We start from the raw sequence: 26,093 nt of genomic DNA on the forward strand, positions 1-26,093 counted from the left end.
TGAGTCAAACAGAGACAGCTGGAAAAAAAAGTCTCAACATTTTAAATGATATAAAGTGAGTCATTTTAGTCTCTGTTTGAGATGTTAAGATGTTCATGCAGCTTGTCCTGATAACACAGATAATGTTCAGTTGGCTCCTGACTGTGGAGAACATGCTGACTCCTTTGCCCTTTACGCATGATTGAATCAAAGCAGCATATAGGGGCTGTGACCAATCGATTAAACCTATTGATTTTCCTTAATGAACTGATTAATGGGGTTGACAGATGGATTTTGAGGGAATAAAAAGGGAATTTATTTCATAAGAATTCTTATTTTAATTTAGATATGTAGGCTACATGTTTTATGGTTACACAAATGGCTCTTATTTTGTAGTTCAGTTTCTTGACGTATAATTTGTGTTCAAAAATATATTAATGAAAAAAAAACATGGAATTTCTAACTTTTATACAATACCTTGGAAAATACTGATATTCAATACCATTTTCAGTACCACAGGGAAAAACTGACAATGAGGGCATACAACCAGTGGCCTTTTTTATAATTAAAGGATAAATATAACAATGTGTGTAGGCTATGGCGTAGGGTCTGCTTAGAGCTGATGCACAAGTATATGTCTTGCTTAAGCCTGTGATGTGCTCACATCCTAGAAATGGCCCTGGAGGGGGACCAGCCAGTTCACTAAAAAACAGCAGGCTACATATGTGATCCAGGGTTGTCTCAATCACACCAACTCCCCTACTAACATAAATCCAGTCTGTATGGAGCTTAAAGCCCAGTTTCCATCGAGCAGTACGCTTTAGTTCAGTACACGTTTTTTTCCATTTCCACTGTGAAAAGTTGTGGATGGTACCAATGGAACCATTCTCTACCATCCCCATTTTTGGTCCCCCCTGTGGTACTAAAAGGTGGAGCTGTGAACACTGCAGTCTGATTGGTCAGTAGAGGACGGTCACTCTGCTCAGGGCTGAGTTGTGGCTGGTTTTGAGGCTCATGCAACCACTGTTCATACTGTGGAGAGTTTTATTAGTAAACTGTAACTATAAAATGAAAGGATGTTTTGCTGCCTCTCACAGCAGCTGGAGTCTGAGAAAAAATAACTTAATTCACTGGGCCGACTGCCGGAGACTTTTAAGGTGGAACTTTAACTTGTAATGTTACTCAATGTATTAGGTGACGGCATGAATCCGTCAACACACCTTAAATTTAACTGTGACAACTTTGACCATTACTTTAGTTTTTATATGACTTACATTTTTAGCAATGAGTGGAGAGTTTAATGAGCGCTTACATATATATATATATATATATATATATATATATATATATACATATATATATATAATTTATATTCTAATCCTCGCTTGGAGATAAAAAAGCCCTGTGGAGCCATTCCTGTGGGCTATGGCAACACTAAACCCCTGAGCTTGCCTGAGAAGGATTAAATGCACAAACCCACTATTTTTAAATATCCCATGGAGAGAGACTCTCACTGCAGCCTGTTTTATTTTGTTCTGAAAATGTCAGCGTGCAGCCTCATTCTGTGGACAATAAACAGGTGCAGACTTCCGTGTCACCAGTAATGAGGAAATACAGTGAGTGCTGGATGGAGCAGTGAGTGACAACAACCGCCCACATTTAAGAGTACTGGAAACACTAGGGTCTAGGTACCATGTTTGAAGGGTTGCTGTTGGTTCTAAAGGTACCATACTGAAAGTGTTTGGTGGAAACGAGGCTTTAATTTCTCATCATCATGAAAAAAATGCTGTGATTACTTGATTCTTTTATCTTTCAGTATCCACAATGTCACCACTAACCTGTCAACAGCTGTTTTGCACTAATAAGCTGTTAATAGCTAAATGTGCAGTGAGGAGTGACAACATGACCCGGTCTCCCCTACTGTATGTCGGTCCTCCCAGCCAGTGTTTGCAGACCTCCTGCCTGCGCTCGCGCTGCTCTAAACAGGTATGGCCGATGACGTCAGCAAGGTGACACCCACCTCTCTTCCCCTGCCCCTGCGGTGTGTTGCAACGCGGCTCAAGCTCAGTTCAGAGCAAGAAACTTTACCTATATGTCTTCTCTGTGACTTCGACTTTTGTATCACGAGACGACAATGAAGATTTCCTCCTCGCGTGTTGGACTTTAAACTTTGATCAGCGCGTGAATCCCGGAGGACTCAAACGTAAGACTTTAAAAATACTTCATATGAAAGCTGTTGGTGTGTTTGTGAAGCAGATTGAGCTGAAGTGAGGGCAGTGAGAGGCTCACACGCTGACGTTACTTTCACGTTGAATCGCTGCGCTTCAGTGTCTTAAAATAGAATCAGAGACACGATAGTCCAACTGTTTCCCACTGGATGATGAAGACTTTCCCTTTGGAAACGTGTCGCATGCTGTTTGGTTCCCGGAAAAAGAAAAGACACTTTATTTAAATGGTCAAAGGTCGTGGATGTAGGCAATATACCACACTATCCACATGCAGAGAGCATATTGTCATGTTGAAGTCATGCGTCAAAGTGCTGTAATGTGGTCAGAGTGATTGAAGCGCGTCTCATATTTGACTTGTGAGCAGGGGAGAGGTTCACGGAGAGACTGACTGTGGAAGAGAAACTTTCATTCATCACAGTCTGACTGAATTCACTGTCAGCGTGGCTCAAGGTCGACGTGTCCCGCCCTGTGGGGAGCTACTGTAAACAGCCAGCAGCTGTGAGCTGCCATAAACCGGCCAAAACATCCATACACAGAAGAAATAAAACAAAATCAAAGTCACAGCAACAGGGAGACAGTAAATATGTCAAACTGGGGAGATTAGATGGCTTGTTAAACTTTCTCTGACCTGTTTTAGTGTGGAAATAAGGGGAAAATGAAGCCTTTTCTAACATTTTAAAAACAAAACTCACTGCCAGCTTCTGGGCTATAAGCCATGTTGGTTTAAATTAAGAAACTACTTTCTATAGCGCACTCACTCTACTGAATATGTGGGAAAAAGTAGAGAACAAACTAGTGGTTCTTGTATTTAGCAGAATAAATTAAAGGTCCAGTTTGTAGGATTTATGGTGGTATATTGGCAGAAATGCAAAAACGGTACATCTTTGCATAGCCAAACAATGCTGCAGCCATAAACTCAATCACCACCTGTCTTTTGGTGATAGATGAATGAATGAGCAATAATTTCTTAAAGTTAAAAGAAGCCAGAACTGAAATCCTGCTTGTCAGCCCTAAAACAAAAAGAGAAATGCTGCCTAATAATCTGAAGGAATTTAACTCCCTGGATTGAACAGGAGGTGATAAGTCTTGGTGTGATCCTTGATTCAGATCTAAGGTTCAAGTCCCTTAACAACATGCAGAAAGCATCATTTTTCCACCTCAGAAACTTCGCTGAGGTACGACCGTTTCCAAATGAAAAAGATACCAAATAATTGATTCATGCCTTTATTTCAAGACAACTCGACTGCTGTAATGCACTTTTTACTGGCCTCCCAAAAAACACCACTGAGAGACTTCGGCTCATTCAGAACTCTGCAGCTCAGCTATGAACCAGAACCGAGAGGAGAGAGCTCATCAGGCCAGTCTGAGCTGCTCCACACTGGCTTCCTGTAATGTTTAGAATTTAAGCTCCTCCTCCTTATATACAAAGCTCTACATGGGCTGGCATCGAGCTACATTGCTAACTCCCTTGTTAACTATTTGCCTCCAAGAACACTGTGATTGTCTGCTGCTGTTTTATTGGAGGTTCCCAACAACCAGGGGGTGCAGCCTTTGTCCATTACACCACAAAGCTATAGAACACACTACATATAGATATCAGGGAAGCTAGCTCGCTAATTTTTTTTTAAAAGAAAGCTAAAAATGCATCTGTTCACTTTAGCCTTTAACTAGCTCTGACTTCCTGATACAGGTCTGAATCTCTTCCTATTTACGCGTCACGCTGCTGCAACTCTTTTAAAATCTTACTTGATTTTATGATTGATAGTTTTATGAATGAGTTCTCTTTTATGTTCATTCTGTCTGTTTTCATGTGGAGCACTCAGTGCCTATACTGCCCTTATTGTAAATCACTTTGTGCTGCACTTCTTGTATGAAAGGTGCTGTATGAATAAAGTTTATTATTATTATTATTATTATTATTATTACATAGAGAGCAGGTCTTCGTGTATGGAGATCACATACTTACTGCCATGTTCTACAGTAGCCCAGGACGGACAAACCATACACTGGCTCTACATAGACAGGAGTTAGCGGCCCCTATGCGACAGGAAAAACATAAATCTTTAATGTGAAACTGCTTTATTCAGTGTTTTAACTGGTTTGAATCATCAGGTCTGTTTGTTTTGGAGAGGAAGAGACCTCCATAGAAAACTTGACTCCCGGTAAAAACCTCCTCAACGTTTGGGTCTTAAGTTATCAGAGAAAAAGGTGAGCACACATTAGCAGGTGCTGGGCAAGCGGTCTGTCTCCAACATGCTGAACAACGTCAGAGAAACACTGATTTCTATTTTTTACCAGTTTTAATCACCTGGTCCAACCTTGACCCACTAACCCTAACCCTATCATGATGTCTTGAACCAAACAGGCTTGGGTGAGCTAATGATAATTGCAGCTCATGGAGAGAACTATGATCTGTTTGGAGACCAGTAACAAGGAAGATGAACGCACACATTTAGATTAAAAATATCAGTTAACATCACATAATGTGCTTTTTTTATTTTGTGGAAGGATTTTTCATTCACAGGTAAAACAGCACAGATATGATGGGTAATAAAGGGACTTGCCATGCCAGCTCCTTTAACTCCAATAGAAGTGGCACCAAAATCTGGCACCAGTGCAAAATTCAGGTGCTGTCATCCCACATGGTTTCCTTTTTTAAAATCAGGAAAAGACAAGACTTAAGATACTATGATATCCAAAATCTAAGACGATACCTAGTGTCATATCACAATATCTATATGGTATCAATATCGTGACCAGCCTGCACGCCAACAGCTGTGCTATCAATGACTTCCAGGTTGCTGTAAATGCATCCCTGTTTTTCTGCTTGATTCACAGAGAATTTCCAACGTTCATCGGACAACGAGGGAGATAGTATCAGCCCTCTGTCCACGATGTCCTCCAAAGGTAAAAATGACTCGTGTCGAATATGCGGCGGAGCTCTCCAAGGAAACCAAAGGAAGTGGCTGTTTGGAGGCCAAAATAAGAAGACAGGTCAGTCTTGGACGCCGACAGGGTCCCAGAGAGGAGGAAGTCTGTCCCGGTCCTCGCAGAGCAGCCCCTGGGGTGAGTCTGGAGCATGAGGAAATAAAGATTTTGATCACAGAGTTCAACGTTAACTTTTTTTTAATTTACTCTTCACAGGCAGCACATTATCTCTGGCTTCCTCGGCGTCTCTCTCCAAGTCCCAGTTATCCCTGAGCTCCCCGCCCAAAGGGATCGATCTGCTCTCGGTGTTGACTCACATACTGGGGCAGTCTGTGCCACGGGGCAGCGGGCAGGGGGAGTTTGTGTGTGGCAAGTGCGTGTGTGTCCTCGAGCGGGTGTTCAAGTTCGACACGGTGATAGCCAGGGTGAGGGTGCTGTCGTCCGAGAGGCTTCAGAAGCTGATGCAGGAGAGGGACAAGATCAGACAGTGGGTACGGCAAAGCTACCAACACAGACATCCGCAGGAGATCCAGAGCAGGGGCAGCACCAGCGAAGAAGATGGAGAGGCGGAGAAGGAGGGCTACAGGGAGATGCTCAAAGAGAACATGGCACTCTCAGAGTACGAGTGCTGGTCCGATAAGTGGGACACGTGCCCGTATTTTATAAGAACAGGTAAAAGATGCAGAAAGGGCAAAGGATGCGAAGGCTGTGATTCGTTAAGGGTGTCCGACTCGGATTACGAGTCTGTTTGTGGGATTCCTCGCCGCTTGCCTTTCCAACCCTTCTCCCCGTTAGCGTTGTCACGGGACAAATCCCAGAGCATGCCCCTCCACTGGCAGAGGGTGTCATCCATCAGCTCCAGCCAGTCTTCAAGGGCGGGGTCCACTCTGTCCTTACAAGAATCTTCCCGCACCGCGTCCATTCAGTCTCTGGACTCTCTTGATGACAATGACCCGTTTGACTCACCGGGGTTTCAGTCGGCCAACTTTGTGCTGAAGGAGCTGAGAAGTATTGAAGGGAAGCCGGTGAGTTCGCCATCAGGGAGTAGGATCCCAGTTCTGAGCAGGAAGTACTCAGGAAAAGTTGGAGAGATGACGTCGCCTTCAGTGAACAGGGTGCTGCACTTTGGGAACGTGGAGAACGGAGAGGATGAAATGGATGAAGAGGACGGAGATGTCCTATCAGAGCTGAGGGACGAGTTCATGCCTCTTCATCGAGAGGTGAGTGTCATTCCTGTCTGCCTCCCATCAACTAACAAAATGTTCTGTATGTACAACACTGCTCACGTTAATGATTTCCTTCTTTCCTTCAATAATTTTTAGAGATAAAACCGGTATAATTCAGACACCAAATGTATTATTTATATTTAAAGTAGTCTTGGGTAAAAAGAAGAATGAAATTATTAAATTAACATTTAGCTGGTCACAATCTGCAGTCCTCATTGCTAGATACCTCTAAATCCTATGAATCCTACACATTGCTTCTTTAAGTGTGCATTAAGGCCTAAAATATTGTCACTGGGACAGACCATAAAGCTCTGGGTAACCCTGCACTAAAGTAATCAACTTCTCCTCCATATTTACCACAGGCTGGGACTCATTTGTCAGGCCCTGAAAAATACACGCTTTGGAACACTTGTGTGCCGTGATGGGATCACTCTCGCTTTTGAGAGAGTGAGCATGCCTTCTGTGCATCTACATCGACAAGACAGATTTGGGGCGCAAAAAAATGCAACATGTTTCCCGAGCCTTACGGGGAGAATACTGTTGTATTCCTTTTCCCCCAAAACCCTTTGATTTTGAGTTTGTTTTCCAGTCTAGAGAAGTGTAATTGATCCTTGATCATTAAATCACAAAAGTTCCATGGGCTGTAAATATTTTGGAAACCTGCAGTCTGCTCAGTGGATAGGTTTGAATAGGTTTAAACTGTGATCTGTCAGTCTGTAGCAGTGGTTCTCAACCAGGGGTCCCAGAAAAATGGGTAATAGTTTGTTTTCAGTGAGCCCAGTGTGAGTAAAAGTCATGAGTGACTATTCTGATCACAGGTTTCACTTCCTCCACAGTTATCTCCTCAGCTGTAGCTGATAAATATAGAACTCTGGCCTTAATCATATCTGACAACCAAAATCTTTTCAGATGGAGGTCCCTGAAGCAAAATCTTATCACATGGAGGTCCGTGACCTAATGTTTAGTTTAGTTTATTAGGATCCCCTTTAGCTACTGCATTACAGCAGCTGTTTATCCTGAGGTCCACAACAACTTTATATTTGTGACAGTTTACAAAACAACTCACAAATAACACTGAACAAAATAACAGGACTCGACTGAAACATTGATACAGAAAACAAGAGCGCTCCTGGTAATACAATAATTACCTCCGCCAAGGAGGTTATGTTTTCGGCGGCGTTGGTCTGTTTGTCTGCAAAATAACTCGAAAAGTTCTGAATGGATTTTGATGAAATTTTCAGGAAAGGTTGATAATGGGACAAGGAACAAATGATAAAATTTTGGTGGTGATCTGTTGAAGTGAAGTGGATAAAATAATAAAATGGCCGGAAATCTGAGCTGCTTGGCGGAGGTCTGCGCTCTCCGAGCGCTCTAGTTAAGATAAATGCTTTATCATGATTTCATCTGTTAAGTCACCACCAGCTTGGGGCTAAATTTTGCTCTGATTACCTGATGATGCTCCATTTTTGTAATTTAAGACCACGTGTTTACATAATACTTTACATTCACATCTGTATGTGTCCATACACACATTACATGTGCATTAAAAGGAATAGTTCCCAGGAAAAATAATATTTTCACCATGCATGAAGTTCAGTACAGTGTATGAATCATATTATATAGGTCATCTTTTCTTGTAGTCTCCTTTGGAAAACACAAAAATATGATTAGCATGCTAACAGAAAGCCTAATATGTATCAATGTTGGGTCCTTAATACAAAAACAGTTGAGGATCACTGGTCTGAAGTACCCCTGAGACTAATTTTCTGTTTCTATTGTGAGGTGTGAAGAAAAGCTTTGCTAAAGCAACATGTCGCCTGTTAATTCGGCTTATTATCATCATTATTGTGCACTTGACACTGAAACAAGAACCTGTTCCTATTTAAATCTTCACACATTTTGATGCAAAGCTTCCAGTTTCTTTTACCAATGACTGCTGATTTGTTCTTTTCATATTCAACTGTTGCTCAAAGGCATCTTTGTCCCTTTCAGTTGTCAGTTTATTTGAACTGTTGTACAGCGTTTTGTTCTCCATGTGCAACATATATTTGTAAAGAGGACTTTTTACAACTCAAAAGCATGGCAGACCATTCAGGGATATAGAGTAGTTCCCTCAGACGTCTGACTGGACCCTGTGAAGTTTTCGCGTCAGGAGATTTCTAACTTTTGAACAACAGTTAATGTATGAATGGGAGAACTCTGACCAGATGGCGTGTGTGCTGTAAATATTGACACACTGGGCTGTAATAGTTAATCCGGGAGCAGCTGGGGTCGGTCCAGCAGTCCAACAACATCACACCTAAACATTTCACTTGTGTTTTTACTTAATGATACTACAACTCATGTTTACTATGATTTTTTTTCTTTTTTATCATTTCAGAGCACAAATGGCAGGTTTCACCATGTTGTCAGGCACCTGCGAGGCCAGCTGGACCAAGCTGTGTCTCGCATCAGGACCCTGGAGGCCGAACTGAAACATGGGAGGAGCAAACCAACTGAAGTCAACGGATCAGAGGATTGGGCCCCTGTAAGCATTCAGTTTTTTCTCTCACACTCTCTCAACGTACTTTATATTGAAAGAGTAGTTTCACCTTTTGGGAAGTGTGTTTTTTGCTCTCTTGCCAGCCAGTTAGTATAGCCTAGCATAAAGACTGGACACAGCAGGAAGCAGCTAGCCTGGTCTAGGCTCTGTCTAAAGTAGGGCTGCAAGATATGAGGAAAACATGCAGCTAGATCTCATAGACATTTGTGAAATGACCACAAACTCTTAACATCGCATTACATGGTGGTGGCACATAATGTGTTAAATTATGTGGTGGCGGCACAGTTGGGTTTAGGCACCAAAACATCTGGTATAGATTTAGAAAAAGATTATATTTTTGGTTAAAACAACTACATTTGTTATGTATGGGACATTACTATGTAAAGGAAGCAAGTACGTAAAGTTAAAAGAAGTTAACGTTAATTTTTAGTTTCACACTGGACATGAACAGCGGCCTCCTGAATGAAAGTCCTGTGTATGTTTGACCAATTCACGACCCCTGCCTCCTCCCTACGCGGAATTTCTTGCTCTTTATACTACGTATAGAGTTGTAACATTAACCATCACCCGCTGCATGACGTCAAACCAGAGAATTCATGTGTCTACCACGATAGAGAGTCCAAATTGGGTACGTTTACATGCACACAAATATTCCCCTATTATTACAAATATGACAACATTCTGAATTTGATTGCGGTCATGTAAACAATATAATCTGTTTGGATATTCCAAATTAGGCCTTTTTCTGAATGTATCATTTTCCGATTAAGACGTGTGGGATATGCCGGTATTATTCGTGATGCTTCGTTTAAAAGCATTATTTGGGCGTGTATACATCACATTGAGAATATACGTCTCAGCTGGGGTTTGCAACACAAGGCTTCTTGCCTGTTTATGGTCAGCTCTGTGTTTTATCATGATACGTTACACACAAAACAACTTGCCAACAGTTGCAAGGTTGTAGGGTAGAGATGCACGCTCAAAAGAAAAGCCTACATTTCTGGTTGCCCGAAGAATCTCACCTACTTTCAAACATTATGAAAGACTTGGGTATCGATAGGTTTTTGGATATGCGCAAGTAACGCAACGCCGAACTTTTCAAGAAGGTGGTTGAAGCAATGAAAGAGGAAGGTTGTGTTCACGCAGTCGAACAAGTCCTCCACCGGTAAAGAAAACTTTTCTATATATATTTTTATAAGAACATTTTTATTAAACTTTAACAGGATTACACAATATTCACAACAGGAGTCAAACTTTAAGCATATATATGACAGGTACAAAGCGTGAAATCTAATCACAATCCTCCCCATTCCACTAACCCGCAGGAATATCGTCAATAGGACGGCCCTCTATCTCCTGAATAGCAGGAAAAATGACGGATGAGCTAAAAGTCAGGCTCCATATTAAAAGAGAGGGGAGATGCCTATGTAAAAGGCACTTTTAGAATAATCAGAGTATACACTGACAGAAAGCAACGAGAAGAAGAAACAAACATTTTGACAGATACGGAAGTATTTCAGAAAGGGAACCCTCACCTTTTGGAGTATTTTATCTGAGTTACAAACTGAGTAGCACATCTTTCAAGATTCAGGCACGACATAATGTCGTTCATCCACTGGGCGTGGGTGCCCGGGCAGCATCTCTCCATCTGCTGCCTGTCTGGCCAGCAAAGAGGCAAAGACAGCGTACGGTATTGGATCAGAGTCAGGTGTACATCATCCTCTCTGGTGTTGCCAAAGAGGGCGACCAGAGGGCTGGATTGCAGGTCAAAGTTGAGGATTGAGGATAAGGTTTGGAAAACGTCATTCCAGTATTTTTCAAGGCTCGGACACGTCCAATACACATGAATAAGAGGAGCCTTGCCCTTGAATATTTGTCACAACCAGGGTTCTCATCTGGGTAAATCACTGTTCTATATTTTGACGTGATAAACAACATGTTAGGGCTTGTTAATTGGAGTATGCATGACTACGTGTAAGCTGGAATACTTGTTTTCATCAGCCGTGTGAACATCTTAGTGGGATTATTGTCTGTTTCAGATAAGGGCAATAACCAGAATATTTCGTGCATGTAAACGTAGTGATGTACTTTGGCGTTGTTTCCATGGATCCGCACACGTTCAAGTATGAACACATTATGTACCGCCACCATGTAATGTGGTGCTGAGCGATTGTGGTCGTTTCACGTATTTCTGTGAGACGTGGTTAAAAATACGCAAGATGCACTAAAGTTGAGTATTTTGATAACTGTATTACTTGTGATACATAAACATATGAAAGTGTAATGAGTTTTCTGCTGCTGCTAAAATTGAACATATAATATAAGCTTGAATAGTTTATAAATCTAGAAATACGGGGAAAACAAATGTAAACTCAGTGATAATCAAAAATAAAATAAATACCGGTTGAGATGTCAGTGACGTTTGGGTGTAACAGACATTTACCCGCACAGTTGTTACCTTTCAAGCTTTTTTTCTTCTACACAAGAAAAACAGGTTTATTACACAGAGCAACACCACACAGCAACTCCTGAGTCACATGTCCAAACAGCTCCATAAACCACTCTGTGAATGTTGACTGAGCACAAATACAGCGTTACAAAAGGAATGGAGGGAGGGTGTAGTGTGTTTTCTGTTGAAGGGTGTGTCCGTTTTTCCTCATTTACAGGTGCAGATAAAGACACACACACACACACACATACACACAGCCTCTCTCTGGAATCCTCCCCAACCGGTGGAGTTTGCCCCGGGCTCAGTAGTCTCATGATAGAGGATATCATTATAAAGCACCCCAGCTGCTTTGTAGAGTTCACATGACCTGATCTGAGCCCGTCATGTGAACAGACAGGGTTTAACATTAGCAAGAGTTAACGTGAAGTATGTGGGAGTAGCAGCAGGTTTAAACATTAGCGGTGTTCAGTACATGTACGAACGAATCTTTTATCAACGTATTTGTCAGCTCAGCTGTGATTCACCACTTTACCTCCTCATAAAAACGCATTAAAAGAGAACAGAAACAGAAACAATCATAACCTGATAACTGTTGTAAATTACAGCCTGCCGAGCTATTAACTTTATGTATAGTGGTTGTGTAGGCTAGTTTTGACCTGAGCTAAACATGAAAGCTGGGCTAACAACAGACTGAACATACTACTAAACTGATGGCTATCTGAAAGATAATGTGTTCACTTGCGGTTGCAGGCACTGAAGTGCATTTAAACAGTGATGTGACTGCTTATCTCAGGGGAAGAAAGTGACAAAGAGACATTCACAGAGCTACCTGTAGAGCCAGCATTCTTCATACTGACAGAGACTCCAGAGGATTTAGACACTGAAAACGAGACATATTTGCTCAGGGTGTTGCCTCTGATTGCAAAGAAGATGATTACAGTGTCATGGAGAAATATGAACTAAAGCCACCAGCTGTCCAACAATGGAGGGAAAGATAGAAAAGTGTTTAAGTGGACACACAGCTTGTCTGTAACATTAGTGGAGGGGAGGAGTTGGACTGCTGCTGTCAACATGTAGTTGAAGCCATGTATACAGATGTGACTGTGATTGTGTTTAAGCGCATGTACAGCAGGAGTGTAAGAAAATATCAATACACTTCAGTATCACAATATTATGTTTTGTGATACAAATTGATTCTCAAAAACACTGCATTGGTTTTAATTAATATTTCATCGTAGAATCATCATCTTTAGATTGCGTGCTTTCAATCTGAAATTCAATTTTTAAAAGTTTGAGTAAAATAAAGCTAGAAATTGTTTTATTTCACAGACTTAAACCAGAGAATGTTTTACATTTTTGCATGATAAATGACTTAAAGCTGCTCTAATTAATATTTCTGCATAAAAAATGGATCAAAAGTTGTACAATATGAAAGGTGTTTTTTTCTAGTGATCTGCTGCTACGTTATAAACCGTTAAGGCCTCTCAGATGACCCGGGACACGTCTGCTTACCATCACCAGAGTCAAAACGAAACACATTTTTGCTTGTGCTGTAGAGTGGCTGACAAGATCAGCACCTATCTAAACTGTTGCTGGTTAATTTTCTGTTGACTGTTAACTGATTAATCAACTAATTGGATCAGCTCTAACATTAACATTGTCCAAGTATTGAAGTATTGTTTTATCTGTGGTGAAGCTTAGGTATTGTAGTAGCAGGGGAGGAGGAAAGACGGAGCACACTGTTTAATTACTGCCTTTAATTGTGCAAGCAGACTAATGTTTCGTATTGTGGTAGCACCGATTGAGAAACATTTCACATAAAACCCTGTAAAACTGTAACTATTAGCCGATTAATCAATAAATTGACTGAGAGGAAATTAATCTGCAACAATTTTTATGCTATATTAAGCATTTAAGTATTTTTTAAGCAAAAATACCAGATATTTGATGGTCTCAGGTTCTAAAATGAGAAAATATGCTGCTTTTTTGTTTCATGTTGTAGTATCTAATACATTTGGGTTTGTTGGACAAAACAAGGCATTTAATGATACTGTGAAAGGCACTGTCACCTGGTGTTTTTCATAATTATTAGTTGTGGCACCTAAACTAAGGCCTTAGGATCTGGAGTATGTCTCACTCAGCAGTTCTCCAGAGTGATTCATTAACACAGTTTAACTTTTAAAAGGAAACCATTGTCATTTGTTTCCCTCTTTCCTTCAGTTGCTCCAGGAGGAGGGTGGCAGCGCCCTGCTGCAGAGCCTCGGTCACTCCCTGCACAGCCGGGAGCGTCTGATCCAGGTGGGTGAGGTGATGAGGGGAGACAGGACTCAGTCATGCACACAGCATTGGAATCTTCTGCTGCTGCTGCTGGAGCTCTGGCTCAAAGCTCACAGGAATGTTGTTTGTCTTTTGAAGTCACTGTACGGCCTTAAAGTGGCAGTGCCAAAACTGCTTTGTCTGTTCACCACATTGTAGCAGTGACACTGAAGTATGTTTTCTTAGGCTTTGATCATGACTGCTTTTATTTTTAGCTGCATGGTAGGTTGACTATTTACAGCAGGGATTTTATTGGACTGTTGATAGCTGTGATGCGTGATAGCCAAAGGGCTAAAGCAAACAGGACTGTCCTGTCACAAAGACAACCAACGACTTTCTTATCTGATGCAAAGGGTGCTTGAGTGAAGAACACCGTATAAAAGATTATCAATAAGTGACTATAACAAAGTCCCTGTTGCACTTTTACTTCTGGTTTTATATCCTGTTACACTGATAACTTGTTTTATTTGTGAAAAATCTGTCTTAGTAGTTGAGAAGATCAAACCGCACCCATATTTATGGGTGTCTCAAAGATTTCAGTCTTGGTTTACTGGGTGACACCTGTAGTTACTCGCGGTAACAGCAAGTGCAGTTTAATACTAGACTACAGATCCCACTGTACTAAAGGCAGCAAAACAAATTATTGTTGATTTAATAAATAAGTCAGGCAATAATTATCCTTTATCCATAATTTTAAGCTGCACACAGCACGAGTCCGCAGACAGCAGGGCACAGTGAAGGGAGTTGGTTACCTCACTAAGTTGGAAGTATGCAGTCTGCAGCTCACTGTGGCTGCTCCTCACTGTTTCATTGCTCTCTGCAATATTTCAAACAGATCCCCTGTCACAAAATGACAAAAATGCCCATTGTCTTGTTTTGTAGAAACATTTTTGATAGATGATAGCGGTTAAGTGCTAATCTCAGTGTAAACACATTGCATTTTCAGTGACTACTTAATATTAAAAGTCTAAAAAGGCGAACATCTTTCTTACTATATAATGACAAAAACTGTGTGTGTGTGTGTGTGTGTGTGTGTGTCCCACGTTTTTCTCTTCACTGACTTGGTCAATCCATGTGAAATTTGGCACAGTGGTAGAGGGTCATGGGAGGATGTGAATGAAGCAATATTACATCAATTGGCCAAAGGGGGGCGCTATAGCAACCGACTGAAATTGCAAACTTTGAATGGGCATATTTCATGCCCTATATGTCGTAGAGACATGAAACTTTGCACAGAGATGCCTCTCCTCATGAGGAACAAATTTGTCTGAAGAACCCATAACTTCCAGTTATATAGATTTTCCGCCATTTTGAATTTTTTGAAAAACACTTAAAATCGATCTCTTCCTAGGAAGTTTGAGCGATCTGCATGAAACTGGGTGAACATAATCTAGGGACCAATATCTAAAGTTCCCTCTTGGCAAAAGTTGGAAAACTTACTAAAACTGAGCTTCTATAAGGCAATGAATATTGCGGAGGGCGTGGCTCATCACATAAAGGTGTATAACATCTCAAGGGTTTCACCGATCACCACGTAACTTTGTAGGCATATGACCACACATAATCTGAGGGGACCCCTCCATTATTGACCCCATCAAACAAAATGGGGGCGCTAGAGAGCTAATTTCTTATCTAGGCCTAACCGCCATATCGATTTTTACTAAACTTGGTAGATATGTAGAACAGGACGCCTCAAGGTGACTGGAGAAATTTAACTCTAATTGGCAACTGGGTGGCGCTATAACAACAGAAACAAATCGCAACATGCCCTGCTCATGCAACAGATCGCTGTGGCTGCAATCTTACTATCAAATTACTACTACTATCAAGACTCTGTCTGAATAAATTGCTCTTCCTAATAGGTTCAGTTGACTATTTAATCTGCAATTTCCTATGACCTGTATCCCAAACACACACTATGTGAAACTGTACATGGGCAACTGTGCACTCAATGGGTATGGACTAGTTCTTCATGAATTGAAGAAAATTGGTCACTAGCTCATATGCTCAATCACCACTGTTATAGATAGTTACTCAATAGACATTTATTCAAATGAAAATCTTTGACATTATTAGCTTGGCGTAGCATAAACACTGGAAACGGGGAAATGGCTGACCTCTCTCTCTGTCCCAAAAACACAATATAACATGTTAATTAGTGAGCTGGCTGACAGAACCAACCAGCTGGTGGCTGTGGCTTCATATTTACCACACAGACATGAAAGCAGTTTGTTTTTTAAACACTCATGCACCTAGCTGGGTGTTGTGTGAGTCTGGTGGTTTGTACAGATTTTGAGTTTCAGGGTAAGTAGATAAATCATGAATGTGGTTGCTTGTTTGATGGAGTTTTAGATTTGTGACGGCACTGCCTGATGTTTGCAGTGGTTCTCATTTACATACATATCAGCTTGGCTCTTGCCTCTACAGTACCACAGTAACACTTGAGTTATTATGTTACTGTGTACTGATTCATGCTTGGCTTTATACAATTTGCATTTTACAAAAAGCCACACTTAGGTAAGCCTCAAAGTTCCAGAGTGTAGGACTTGGGAGGATATACTGGCAGAAATAGAATATGATATGATAGCGGGTTTTCTCCGTGTACTCCAGCTTCCTCCCACAGTCCAAAGACATGCAGGTTAACTGGTGACCCTAAATTGTCCGTAGGTGTGAATGTGAGTGTGAATAGTTGTCTGTCTCTATGTGTCAGCCCTGTGATAGTCTGGTGACCTGTCCAGGGTGTACCCTGCCTCTCGCCCAATGTCAGCTGGGACAGGCTCCAGCCCTTCCACGACCTCTGACAGGATACGCAGTTACAGAAAATGAATGAATGAATGAATAATAACTATGTTTTCTCTCGTGTATAATCATCTGAAAATAAGAATCATTATGTTTCTGTTACCTTAGAATGAGCCATTTATAGCTACATAGGGAGTAGTTCCTCATCTAAGGTGATCACCATGTTGCACCGCCATGTTTCTACAGTGGCCCAGAACAGACAAACCAAACACTTGCTCTAGACACAGCCATTCGCATTAGTCAGAAGCCCCTCCATAATGAAAGCGTCAGAAAAACACTGAATTTTTGAGGAGAAACTGCTTCATTCAATGTTTTTACCAGTTTAAATCAACAGGTCGAATCTCTATGGATAGTTCAGCTCACTCTTGAACAAAGAATACATAAGGAAATTTAACCAGGAGAGGTTTCAGCTGGTTGCAATCTGCAACCCTCACCGCTAGATGCCACTAAATCCCCCTAAATCTTACACACTGTTCCTTTAAATCTTTAAACTCCCACATAACAGTGCAGTTAGTTGAGCATGTTTGCTATTTTGCACTAAGCCGACAGATGTTTCCTCTCTTCCAGGAGTGTATGGGTCTGATCAGGAGGCTGTGTGTGGAGGAGGGAGCAGGGACTGAGCTGGCCGACAAGCTGACTGAGAAACTGACGGAGAATCTGAAGGAAACGCTCTCTGTCAACAAGGTCAGAGCTGATGCTGTCCTTTCCCATACATGCTTCATGCTGGGTCTGCTATGATGACACATATTACCCACTCACTAAAGCTCAGTTATCAGCATGAGCAGACGGGCTTTTGCTGATAGTCACCAGACTAGATGCTGCTGTCCCTGAAGGCTTTTGTATTAGCAGTGCAGGTCTTGTGATGGGTGTTTGTTTTTTTACCTCAGGCCTGCAGGAGGTTTTACCAGTCTGGCAGTAGCATGGCAGCAATTTCCTCCAGCTCTGTGGAGAAATTCTGTCTGGAATTACACGCTGTGTTTTGACTTTTGACTCCATTGTGTCTGTCATTAAATCACACAAAAATCATGCAGATGTTTTGACATGACCTGACTATTGTTAAAGACTGGCTGGAAAAATTGGGAATAGAAACATCACTTTAAATACATCCATATATGTTCTTCTGCTCAACCAGGCCTCAGTTGTGTTGGTTTCATTATCTATATTGTTAGAAATTACTCTTACATGCTGCTGGGAAGTCTGAAAACAACAATACATTCAATGCTGTATCATCGCCACTGGTTTTCATATTTTGGCTGGTATGTTTGTGGAATAATTATTCTGTGTAGTATTTAAAGGGAAATTTTAGTTTATTTCAACCTGTCTCCTATCGTCCTAAATTTGTTTCAAGTGACTAGTGACATAAAAATAATAGTTAGCATGTTAGCCGTTAGCCTAGATACAGCCGGGGCGCATAGTAGCGTCAGACCTGTTAAAACTTAAGTGAACGGGCATCCCTTCAAGTGCAAAGTTAGTCCACTAAACAAGTTTTTTTTCCACAAAGACTGCCTCATATCGTTAGGATAAATGTCAGAGAACATATAGAAAACGACATGTAAACATGTTGTCTTACCTTACCGTTGTGGTGCCATGTTTGTTTACCATCTAGCTCTGCTTTCCAAAGCGCGGTCGAAATATCGCGAGAACAAGCAGCGATCTCATAGCGTGCCTGAACATGCAGCAACAGCTGGAAGGCAGAACCGGACAGTAGCCTGAAAAGTTAATTCATTCATTTTATGAAAGATTTATAGAATAATGGCTGACTTTTTGCCAGACTTCGACTTTGTGGAGGAGGAATTTGATTTTGCAGAGTTTGATGGCCGCCCTAATTTATTTGAGCCAGAATACACTGACGAAGAGCTTCGTGAAATTGAAGAACGGAGGAGGAGAGAGAGAGAGGCGCAACACGTAGAGGACGAGAGAGGAGGAATGGCTGCCACAAGGCTGCGTAGCTCTGGAGATTGGTGGTGTACCTGTGAATGCTGTGCCCCAGTGCCCACAGAAGAGGAATGCCTCTGCAAGGAATGGGACCGGTTGCAGCCTTATTTTCAAGGTCTGGATGTGATCGAGGACAAGACACCTCCACCTGGAGTTGTATCCAGCTGGGCTTTATCTAGAGCTGGCGAGATATATTTTGGCCGCGCTTTGGAAAGCAGAGCTAAATGGTAAACAAACATGGCACCACACCGGTAAGGTAAGACAACACGTTTACATGTCGTTTTCTATATGTTCTCTGACATTTATCCTAATGATATGAGGCGGTCTTTGTGGGAAAAAAGCTTGTTTAGTGGACTAACTTTGCACTTGAAGGTTGCCCGTTCACTTATGTTTTAACAGGTCTGACGCTACTATGCGCCCCGGCTGTATCTAGGCTAACGGCTAACATGCTAACTATTATTTTTATGTCACTAGTCACTTGAAACAAATTTAGGACGATAGGAGGCAGGTTGAAATAAACCAAAATTTCCCTTTAAAAGATCTTTAAAAGTATTTAAGTTAACGTAGTAAACCCTGCAGAAACTCTCACCCCAAAATATAAATCAATCTAGATTGTTGCTGAGTGTTGGAGATATCTGCCGAATAGCGATGTCTGCCTCCTGTTTGTTCATTCTATCCTTATCTAAACAAGGTAGAAATAAAAAAATGCACATGCAGTTCCTAAACTGAACACAGGGTGGAGCATTTTTGTGCGAAGGGCATATAGGTACGCTTCAGGTGATTAGAATCAGGTGTGGAATGTGGAGGCAAACCGTTTTTGACCGTGTAAAACTGAATTGCTGAATGGTATAATGATCACATATGGACAATGCTGTCCAGAAATGCTCTCTGGATAGGGAACAGATCACTGTGGAGAAAAAGGAGAGGGAGAGACAGAACTGGCCCATATTATAAATTATTATATGCTGATTATCTAATGGAACACCAACATTTAAATATTGATTGGTGTAGTTCATCCAGCAAACATATTTTTAATACAATTAATAATTATAAATATGGAGGCCTTATAAAATATAAATACATATCTGATAATTATAGCAATGAAGTGATAAATATATTAAAAAATAAATCCATGTCAGAGAGCATTAGAGACAACAGATGGCTGACATCAGTGGGCAGACTCCCAGTGAGAGCAGTTGTTTCATGGAGTTGTTACGTTACCACCAAAATATGTCCAATGATCAACTGCTCCGAGCCTGAAACTCAAGAACATCTGCTAATGAACTGTTACAGAGCACAAGAGGTGTGGAGCATTTTAAAAGGTCTGGGTGTGAATTTTAAAATATGCTACAAATCTGTTATGTATGGACTCTTGGATGAGAAGATGCCCCCGAAACACAAAGAGCTGTTTCAAATGATCATCAGTGTAGTTTGTGTTAAAATATGGAAAACAAGATGTGCCATGACTCTACATCAGACTGTCATAGACAGCAACATGGTCGTGAGGCAGGTACTCACAGACCTCCGGAGGAGGAAAACAATGGACAAATCTAAGTGCCTCCCCTGGCACATCTTGGATCTATAACTCTGACTAAAGGACACTTCCCATCCTTTTGGTTGTATTGTTGTCATGTATTGTATTGTCTTATCTAATTTGTATGCTGATAAATTCTGTCTGTACTTGTATTTGAAATTAAATAAAGTTTATTTAAAAAAAAGAAAAAAAAAAGACAATGCTGTCACCCGTCTGTGTTGTGGTGAGCATGTATATATTGTATTGAGAATAAATGGATTGCCAAATCCAAAGAGATGAAGCACTATAGAAAAGCTGAACCTCTGGAATGTTTGGTATTTTTGCTTTAAGATTTACCCTGCAGATGTATTTAAATCTAAATCAGATGTAACTGAGATGTTTTGTGATCTGTAGGCTGCCCTGCAGACTTTGAGCTCTGAAGTGACAGAGAAGGAGAAGAGCATGGAGAAGGAGATCGAGGCGCTGAGGAAGGCTGGAAGAGACCGAGAAAGAGACCTCAACACACTCAACACCGTGCTGCAGTGCAACCAGGATATCATCAATGTACGAACACACACACACACACACACACATTAGAAACCAGGGATGGAATTGCATGTGTAGTTCAAAACACACACATACACATTCTCACCACATTCAAGCAGCGTGTACAGTTTCACTTTGTCCCATGCACAGTTCACTCTGCATGTACTTGGAAGTTTTCTTTAGGTGAACCTGCATTTTGTCTTTGCTCCAGGACCTGCGAGTGGCTCTGGGGGAGAAGGAGCAACTGCTGCAGGAGGTGGAGAAAGAGAGGGAGGTGTGGAGACAGAGAGACCGGGCCCTCACTACTGTCCTGCAGCAGAAGGACGCTCTGATCCAGGAGCTGGAGAGCTGTCAGAAAGATGTGCAGGTGATATACAAGGGTGTAATTTGGAGATAGGGGATATAGCGTGTCTCCCTCACTCTTCAAAGGGATACATAGTGTTCACTTAACATCCTCCATCTTTTAAATAAAGTTACAAAGCTTTTATTCTCTCTGTATTCTTGAGTGAAGGAAACTGTCACTCACAACATGTCATTTTCCTCCACGTTCTCTCTGACTCTGTGATTGGTCAGGGGTTGGCAGAGGATGGAGAGGGAAACAGCGCCACCCTGTGTGAGGAGGTCACCAAACTCACCACAGCCCTGCAGGAGTATCAGGACATGGTGCAGGTGAGATATTAACATGAGGAGAGGATTTAAAAGTTGAATACATTAGAGAGAAATCTGAAAAACAAAAAGCTGCCAGCGGTTTTTCACCTGTCACTTTCATATTTGAGAACTAAAGATCTGATGCAAAACTGATTTAATTGGTTTAAAGTAAATTATCCGTTGGTTAATCAGTTAATCCATTTGCTTTTCTTTGTCATTTATTAAAACTAAACATTTTTTGATCGAACAAATCAAGACCTCTAAAGTTGTCATAGTGGGCTCAGAGGTTGGATGGATGTTTTTTTTTTAATTATTTCATAGATTAAACAATGCATCAAAGAATAAATTAAAGATGAATTGCTAATTGAAATCATAGTATGAAATGCAACCAAAATATACAGTACAGTCACACTAGAACAGCGTCAGCCGGCTGGAATGAAGCAGGACATGAATTAATTAAAGGAAAAACGAATTACTGTTTTTTGTACAGATTAAAAAAATGTATGTGTGTTATATTTTTCTATGCTCCCATTATGCAGCAACTTCTGTAACACAAGTAACAACACTTTTGTTTGATTAATATTTGAAATGTGATCACTGAATTTATAACAGTAAAGTGTCACACTGACTGGCACACACAGACAACACATCATCTCAGCCTTTCCAACTATGCCTTTTTCTTTTTCACTAGAGTCAGCAGGAGAGTCACAGTCTGACGGTGTCCTCTCTGATGGATCAACTCAGAGACACCCGGCGGGAGCTGAGGGAGAAGGAGAGGGAGAAGAAGGAGGCCGATAGAGCGTGGCAGAACAGCAGAGAGGACAGAGACAGAGAGGAGAGGAGACTGAGGGACAGCCTGGAGAAGAGAGACAAACTTATCGAGGTAAAGTACTGCGTGTTGTCTCAATATTCGGTGTGTGCGTGTCGACAAGGAACGAGATGTTTGTCTAACATACTGTAGACCACAGAGCTATATTAACTCAGAGTTAACTTTAAAGCCACATTTTCTTAATTGAAAATATCAAACAGCAGTATTGTAACACTGAAAAATTTAGAAACGTATGTGATATAAAATCCCACCCATCACACTTTCATGTTCACCCCTCCTCTTCCCCAAACTCCCAAAGAAAATAAATTAAAAAAACTTAAAATTGAATTAGTAGCTAAATCGTGTGTATACTTATAAATAAATTATAAAATACACGTACATGTATGAAATGTATAAAATTATATCTAATATCTTCAGAGCTGCAACAATTAGTCAGTTAATGACGAGTTCATTGACATAACATTAATCTGCAACTATTTTGATAATCAATTAATCGTCTTTTTCCATGCAAAATGAAAAATAATTTAAAATGTGAGAATTTTCTGTGTTTCTCTATTTTCTGTCAGTGCAATGTGAATACTGAAAACTGGGTTTTGGACTGTTGGTTGGACAAAACAAGGAAATCATAATTGTGTTTTCTGATGTCAAATTGAGCCAATGATTAACTGAAGGAATAATTGGCAGATAAATTGATTATGAAAATAATCCTCAATTACAGCCCTAAATATCTCTCCGTATTTCATTTTAAGTTCATGACGACATGCTGCTAAATATGAATTATTTGCCAAATATCACCTAAAGGCACTCCAACAATTATCAAAGTATATATTTGAAGGCCAAACATTTAACAAGAACAAGTCAATGTCAGATGGTTTTGTTATGAAGGCTGAAAATATCTCACAGTACAGATGTTGTTGTGCCGGTTTGGTTTGGTCCACTGTAATGATCTTTAAATTAGCTGGATGCTTGTTGAGATGATTCATCCAGTTACTATTGTTGTGCACAGTGTGACACTTCTCTCCTCAACATACCACACACTGACCGGCCCTGTCTGTGTACTCTATTCAAGCTCACTTAAATGCAGCTGTGATTATAATAATGATATAATTGCCACTGAAGGTAATTACTGTCAGAAGACGAACAAGCAAGAAGTACAAATACACCCTGAGCCACTCCAGCACAGTTGAAAGGAAAAAAAAAATCTTCCTGGTAATTGGAAGCCCTTTTTGTTTTTGGTGGTGTTTATATTTTCACGCCTCCACAATGGCGATAGACACGGCCGGAGGCATTATGTTTTCAGGGTGTCCATCTGTTCGTCATTACCATTCTTGTGAACGTGACATCTCAAGGACACCTCGAGGGAACTTCTTCAAATTTGGCTCAGATGTCCACTTTGAGTCACTGATAAACTGATTAGGTTTTTGTGGTCAAAGGTCAAGGTTGCTATGACCTTGAATATGTCTCATTCTTGTAAAAGTGGTATGTCAAGAAGGCATTGAGGGAATTTCCTCATATTTGGCACAAACGTCCACTTGGACTAGAGAATGAACTGATTAGAATTAGGTGGTCAAAGGTCAGCGTGACCTCATAAACATGTTTTTGGCCATAACTGAAGAATTCATGTGGTAATTATGACAAAATGTAGCACAACTGTCTAAAAGGATCACATGATGAAGTGATGACATTTGATATCCAAAAGGTCAAAGGTTAACTTCACTGTGACACCATAATATTATGCAAAAATACTTTTCTGGCCATTATTTAACGCCATACCTCAGGAACAGAGGGGGAAACATTTGGTTGGCTATTCTAACGAGTAAGCTTGCCAATAGGCTCGAATATTGTTCAGTAACACAGAGTTTGGATAATATCATTTTCAGTTGCAAATTCCTTTTGCCAACCTAGCTAGCAAGCTAACTCGCTAATATTCTAGTCTATCAGCAAGTTAACTCTTTAGCATAGCCTATCTAGTTAGCAAACTAACTCTCTAATATTTTAGTCTATCAGCAAGTTTACTCATTAGCATTACCAACCTAGTTAGCAAACTAACTAGCTAATATTCTAGTCTATCAGCAAGCTTACTCATTAGCATAGCCAGCCTAGTTAGCAAGCTAACTCGCTAACCCTGCAGTAGCTTACAAGTGTTAAGTGTTACTGAGTATTTTGTAATTGCACTAACATGAATTTATAAAATTAGCTTAGCTCCGAAGAAGCACAAAGGAATTTTGAAAGACGCACAGGAGCAGCACACTGATGATGTCAGAGGGCTGTGATTGATTGATTGCAGTGTTGATCCTGGAATGGGATGTGGGATGTTGATCCAGGGGCATGTCCTACTTGGCAAAATCACATTGTTTTCACAGACATGCATCTAAACTGTAAGTGCAACTTGACTGGTTTGCTGAGGCAAAGAACCGCAAGGCAATAATTCTAGTCTTTTGTTTGTTTGTTTATTTTTTTAGATTAAAAACGTTTAACAATGCCAAACATCAGTGCCAGGTCTCAATGACAAATCTCCCAGCCACAAGATGTATTTTGATTAAAGTGAGAAAGTAATTCTCAAATAATATCGAGAGTTAAAAAAATGAAGCAACCTCATCTATTTCTACCTGATGATAAAAAAAAAAAAAAAAAAAATGAGAAAAGTGGGTCAACAAAAATAATATAAGTTGAGATAAGTTGGGGATATTATTTTTTTTCTTCCTACTGTCAGCAAATCTTACAAAAAGACAAAAAAAACTATTGCAATTAATAGCTCCTGCGAACAGTTCTGTGTGAAATATGTGTGATAATCAGAGCTTTATTATAAATACTTGGTGATAGTTACTGACATCTTTTATTCCTCTTCCATGTAGCAAATCCTGTTGGATGCTGAGGAGCGGGACCATCTGTTCAGCGAGCTGCAGCAGAACCTGCAGAACAAACGAGAGCCTCTGACTGCCATCAAACACACACTGTGATAGAGGACGACTGCTGTATTGGCAACATGCAAACTACCTGCACAGAGATGGAGGATTATTTTTGCACTTTCTGCACCACCTTTTTGCCTCTTCAGCATATTTATCGTGGTGTACATTAAGTCTATTTATTTTTATCATTCGCAGACCTGCTTTGTTTTAGTAATTTTCCACAATTACTACTTAACTCTTTGGAGTGAATCAGTAATTTCAGACTTAAGAGAGTCGGACAGCCTGACTGTTGTCACGATGGAGAGAAGTCAGATATACATTCTTGTAGCTGGATGTTTAATACTTGATTTAAAAATCACCAGATTACTGTATTAAGTTAATTTTTGAATGTAATGGGTCTAATGGTCAGGCAGTGATTAGATTTCATTCCATGCAGTAGGATTGCTGAGACAAACATTTCTGGATGGTGTGATTGTTCATGAATCTGAGTAACATTTATTATGTCCTTTAAGACAGGGCCAGGTACAATATGTGAAATCTGAATTTAACTTTCTCTGTTCTGTGAAGCTCTTTGCCTTCATTGTGTTCGTCTTTCGACTTTATCGGTACAGAAATGACAGTTTTTTGTTTACAGTGCTATGATAGTGCTCATGGAGGGGAACACTTAGGACCAAAATAATATTTTTAACCCTTTTTTTCTGCTTTTATGCATCTTTTTTTTCAGTGTTTACATGTCTTATATTGTTGTTCTGGGACTTATAACTGGAGACATTTTCTTTCTTTTAGCTCAAGAGAATTAAACACTCTGATCCAAATAACTCAACAGACGTTGTTTTTTCATGAACTATCATGTATGCTTGGTGATGCCGCTGGTTCTGGGAGTTTTTCCACAATCTCTATACCCATTACAAAATGTTATTAAAAAAATCTATTGAATGTTAGTTACCATAGAAACAAGATTTGCCAGGATAGTGTAAAAATAATTTAGGTCTGTGCGTGCAGTCAATGAAAGAGATACATACCAGCAAGGAAGAGACTAAAAATGACCACAAAAGGATGGGAATGAACTGCAAAGAGACACAAAAAAACTACAAAAAAGGGGGAAATACAACCAGAAAGACACAAAATGACCTCTAAGAGACACAAAATGACCAAAAATGAACCCAGCCGAACACAAAATCCTCCCAGAGACACAAAACGACCACAAAGACCAAAAATTAACTCAAAGTGACACAAAATGGGTACA

The 26,093-nt window shown here is 40.5% G+C and overlaps 1 protein-coding gene across 1 annotated transcript; it reads left to right on the forward strand.

The window, feature by feature from the left end:
• Window positions 1–1,999: 1,999 nt before the first annotated feature.
• LOC117265227 (uncharacterized) lies at window positions 2,000–25,670 on the forward strand. Its single transcript, XM_033639596.2, has 11 exons — window positions 2,000–2,182; window positions 5,046–5,273; window positions 5,352–6,355; window positions 8,742–8,888; window positions 13,573–13,650; window positions 17,035–17,151; window positions 20,330–20,479; window positions 20,673–20,828; window positions 21,035–21,130; window positions 21,801–21,992; window positions 24,794–25,670. The coding sequence occupies exons 2-11, from the start codon at window positions 5,102–5,104 to the stop codon at window positions 24,896–24,898; spliced, it is 2,217 nt and encodes a 738-aa protein (XP_033495487.1). The 5' UTR covers window positions 2,000–2,182; window positions 5,046–5,101; the 3' UTR covers window positions 24,899–25,670.
• Window positions 25,671–26,093: the final 423 nt, after the last annotated feature.

Source organism: Epinephelus lanceolatus, chromosome 10, assembly GCF_041903045.1.
Source record: "Epinephelus lanceolatus isolate andai-2023 chromosome 10, ASM4190304v1, whole genome shotgun sequence".
In the NCBI taxonomy this organism is placed as follows: Eukaryota; Metazoa; Chordata; class Actinopteri; order Perciformes; family Serranidae; genus Epinephelus; species Epinephelus lanceolatus.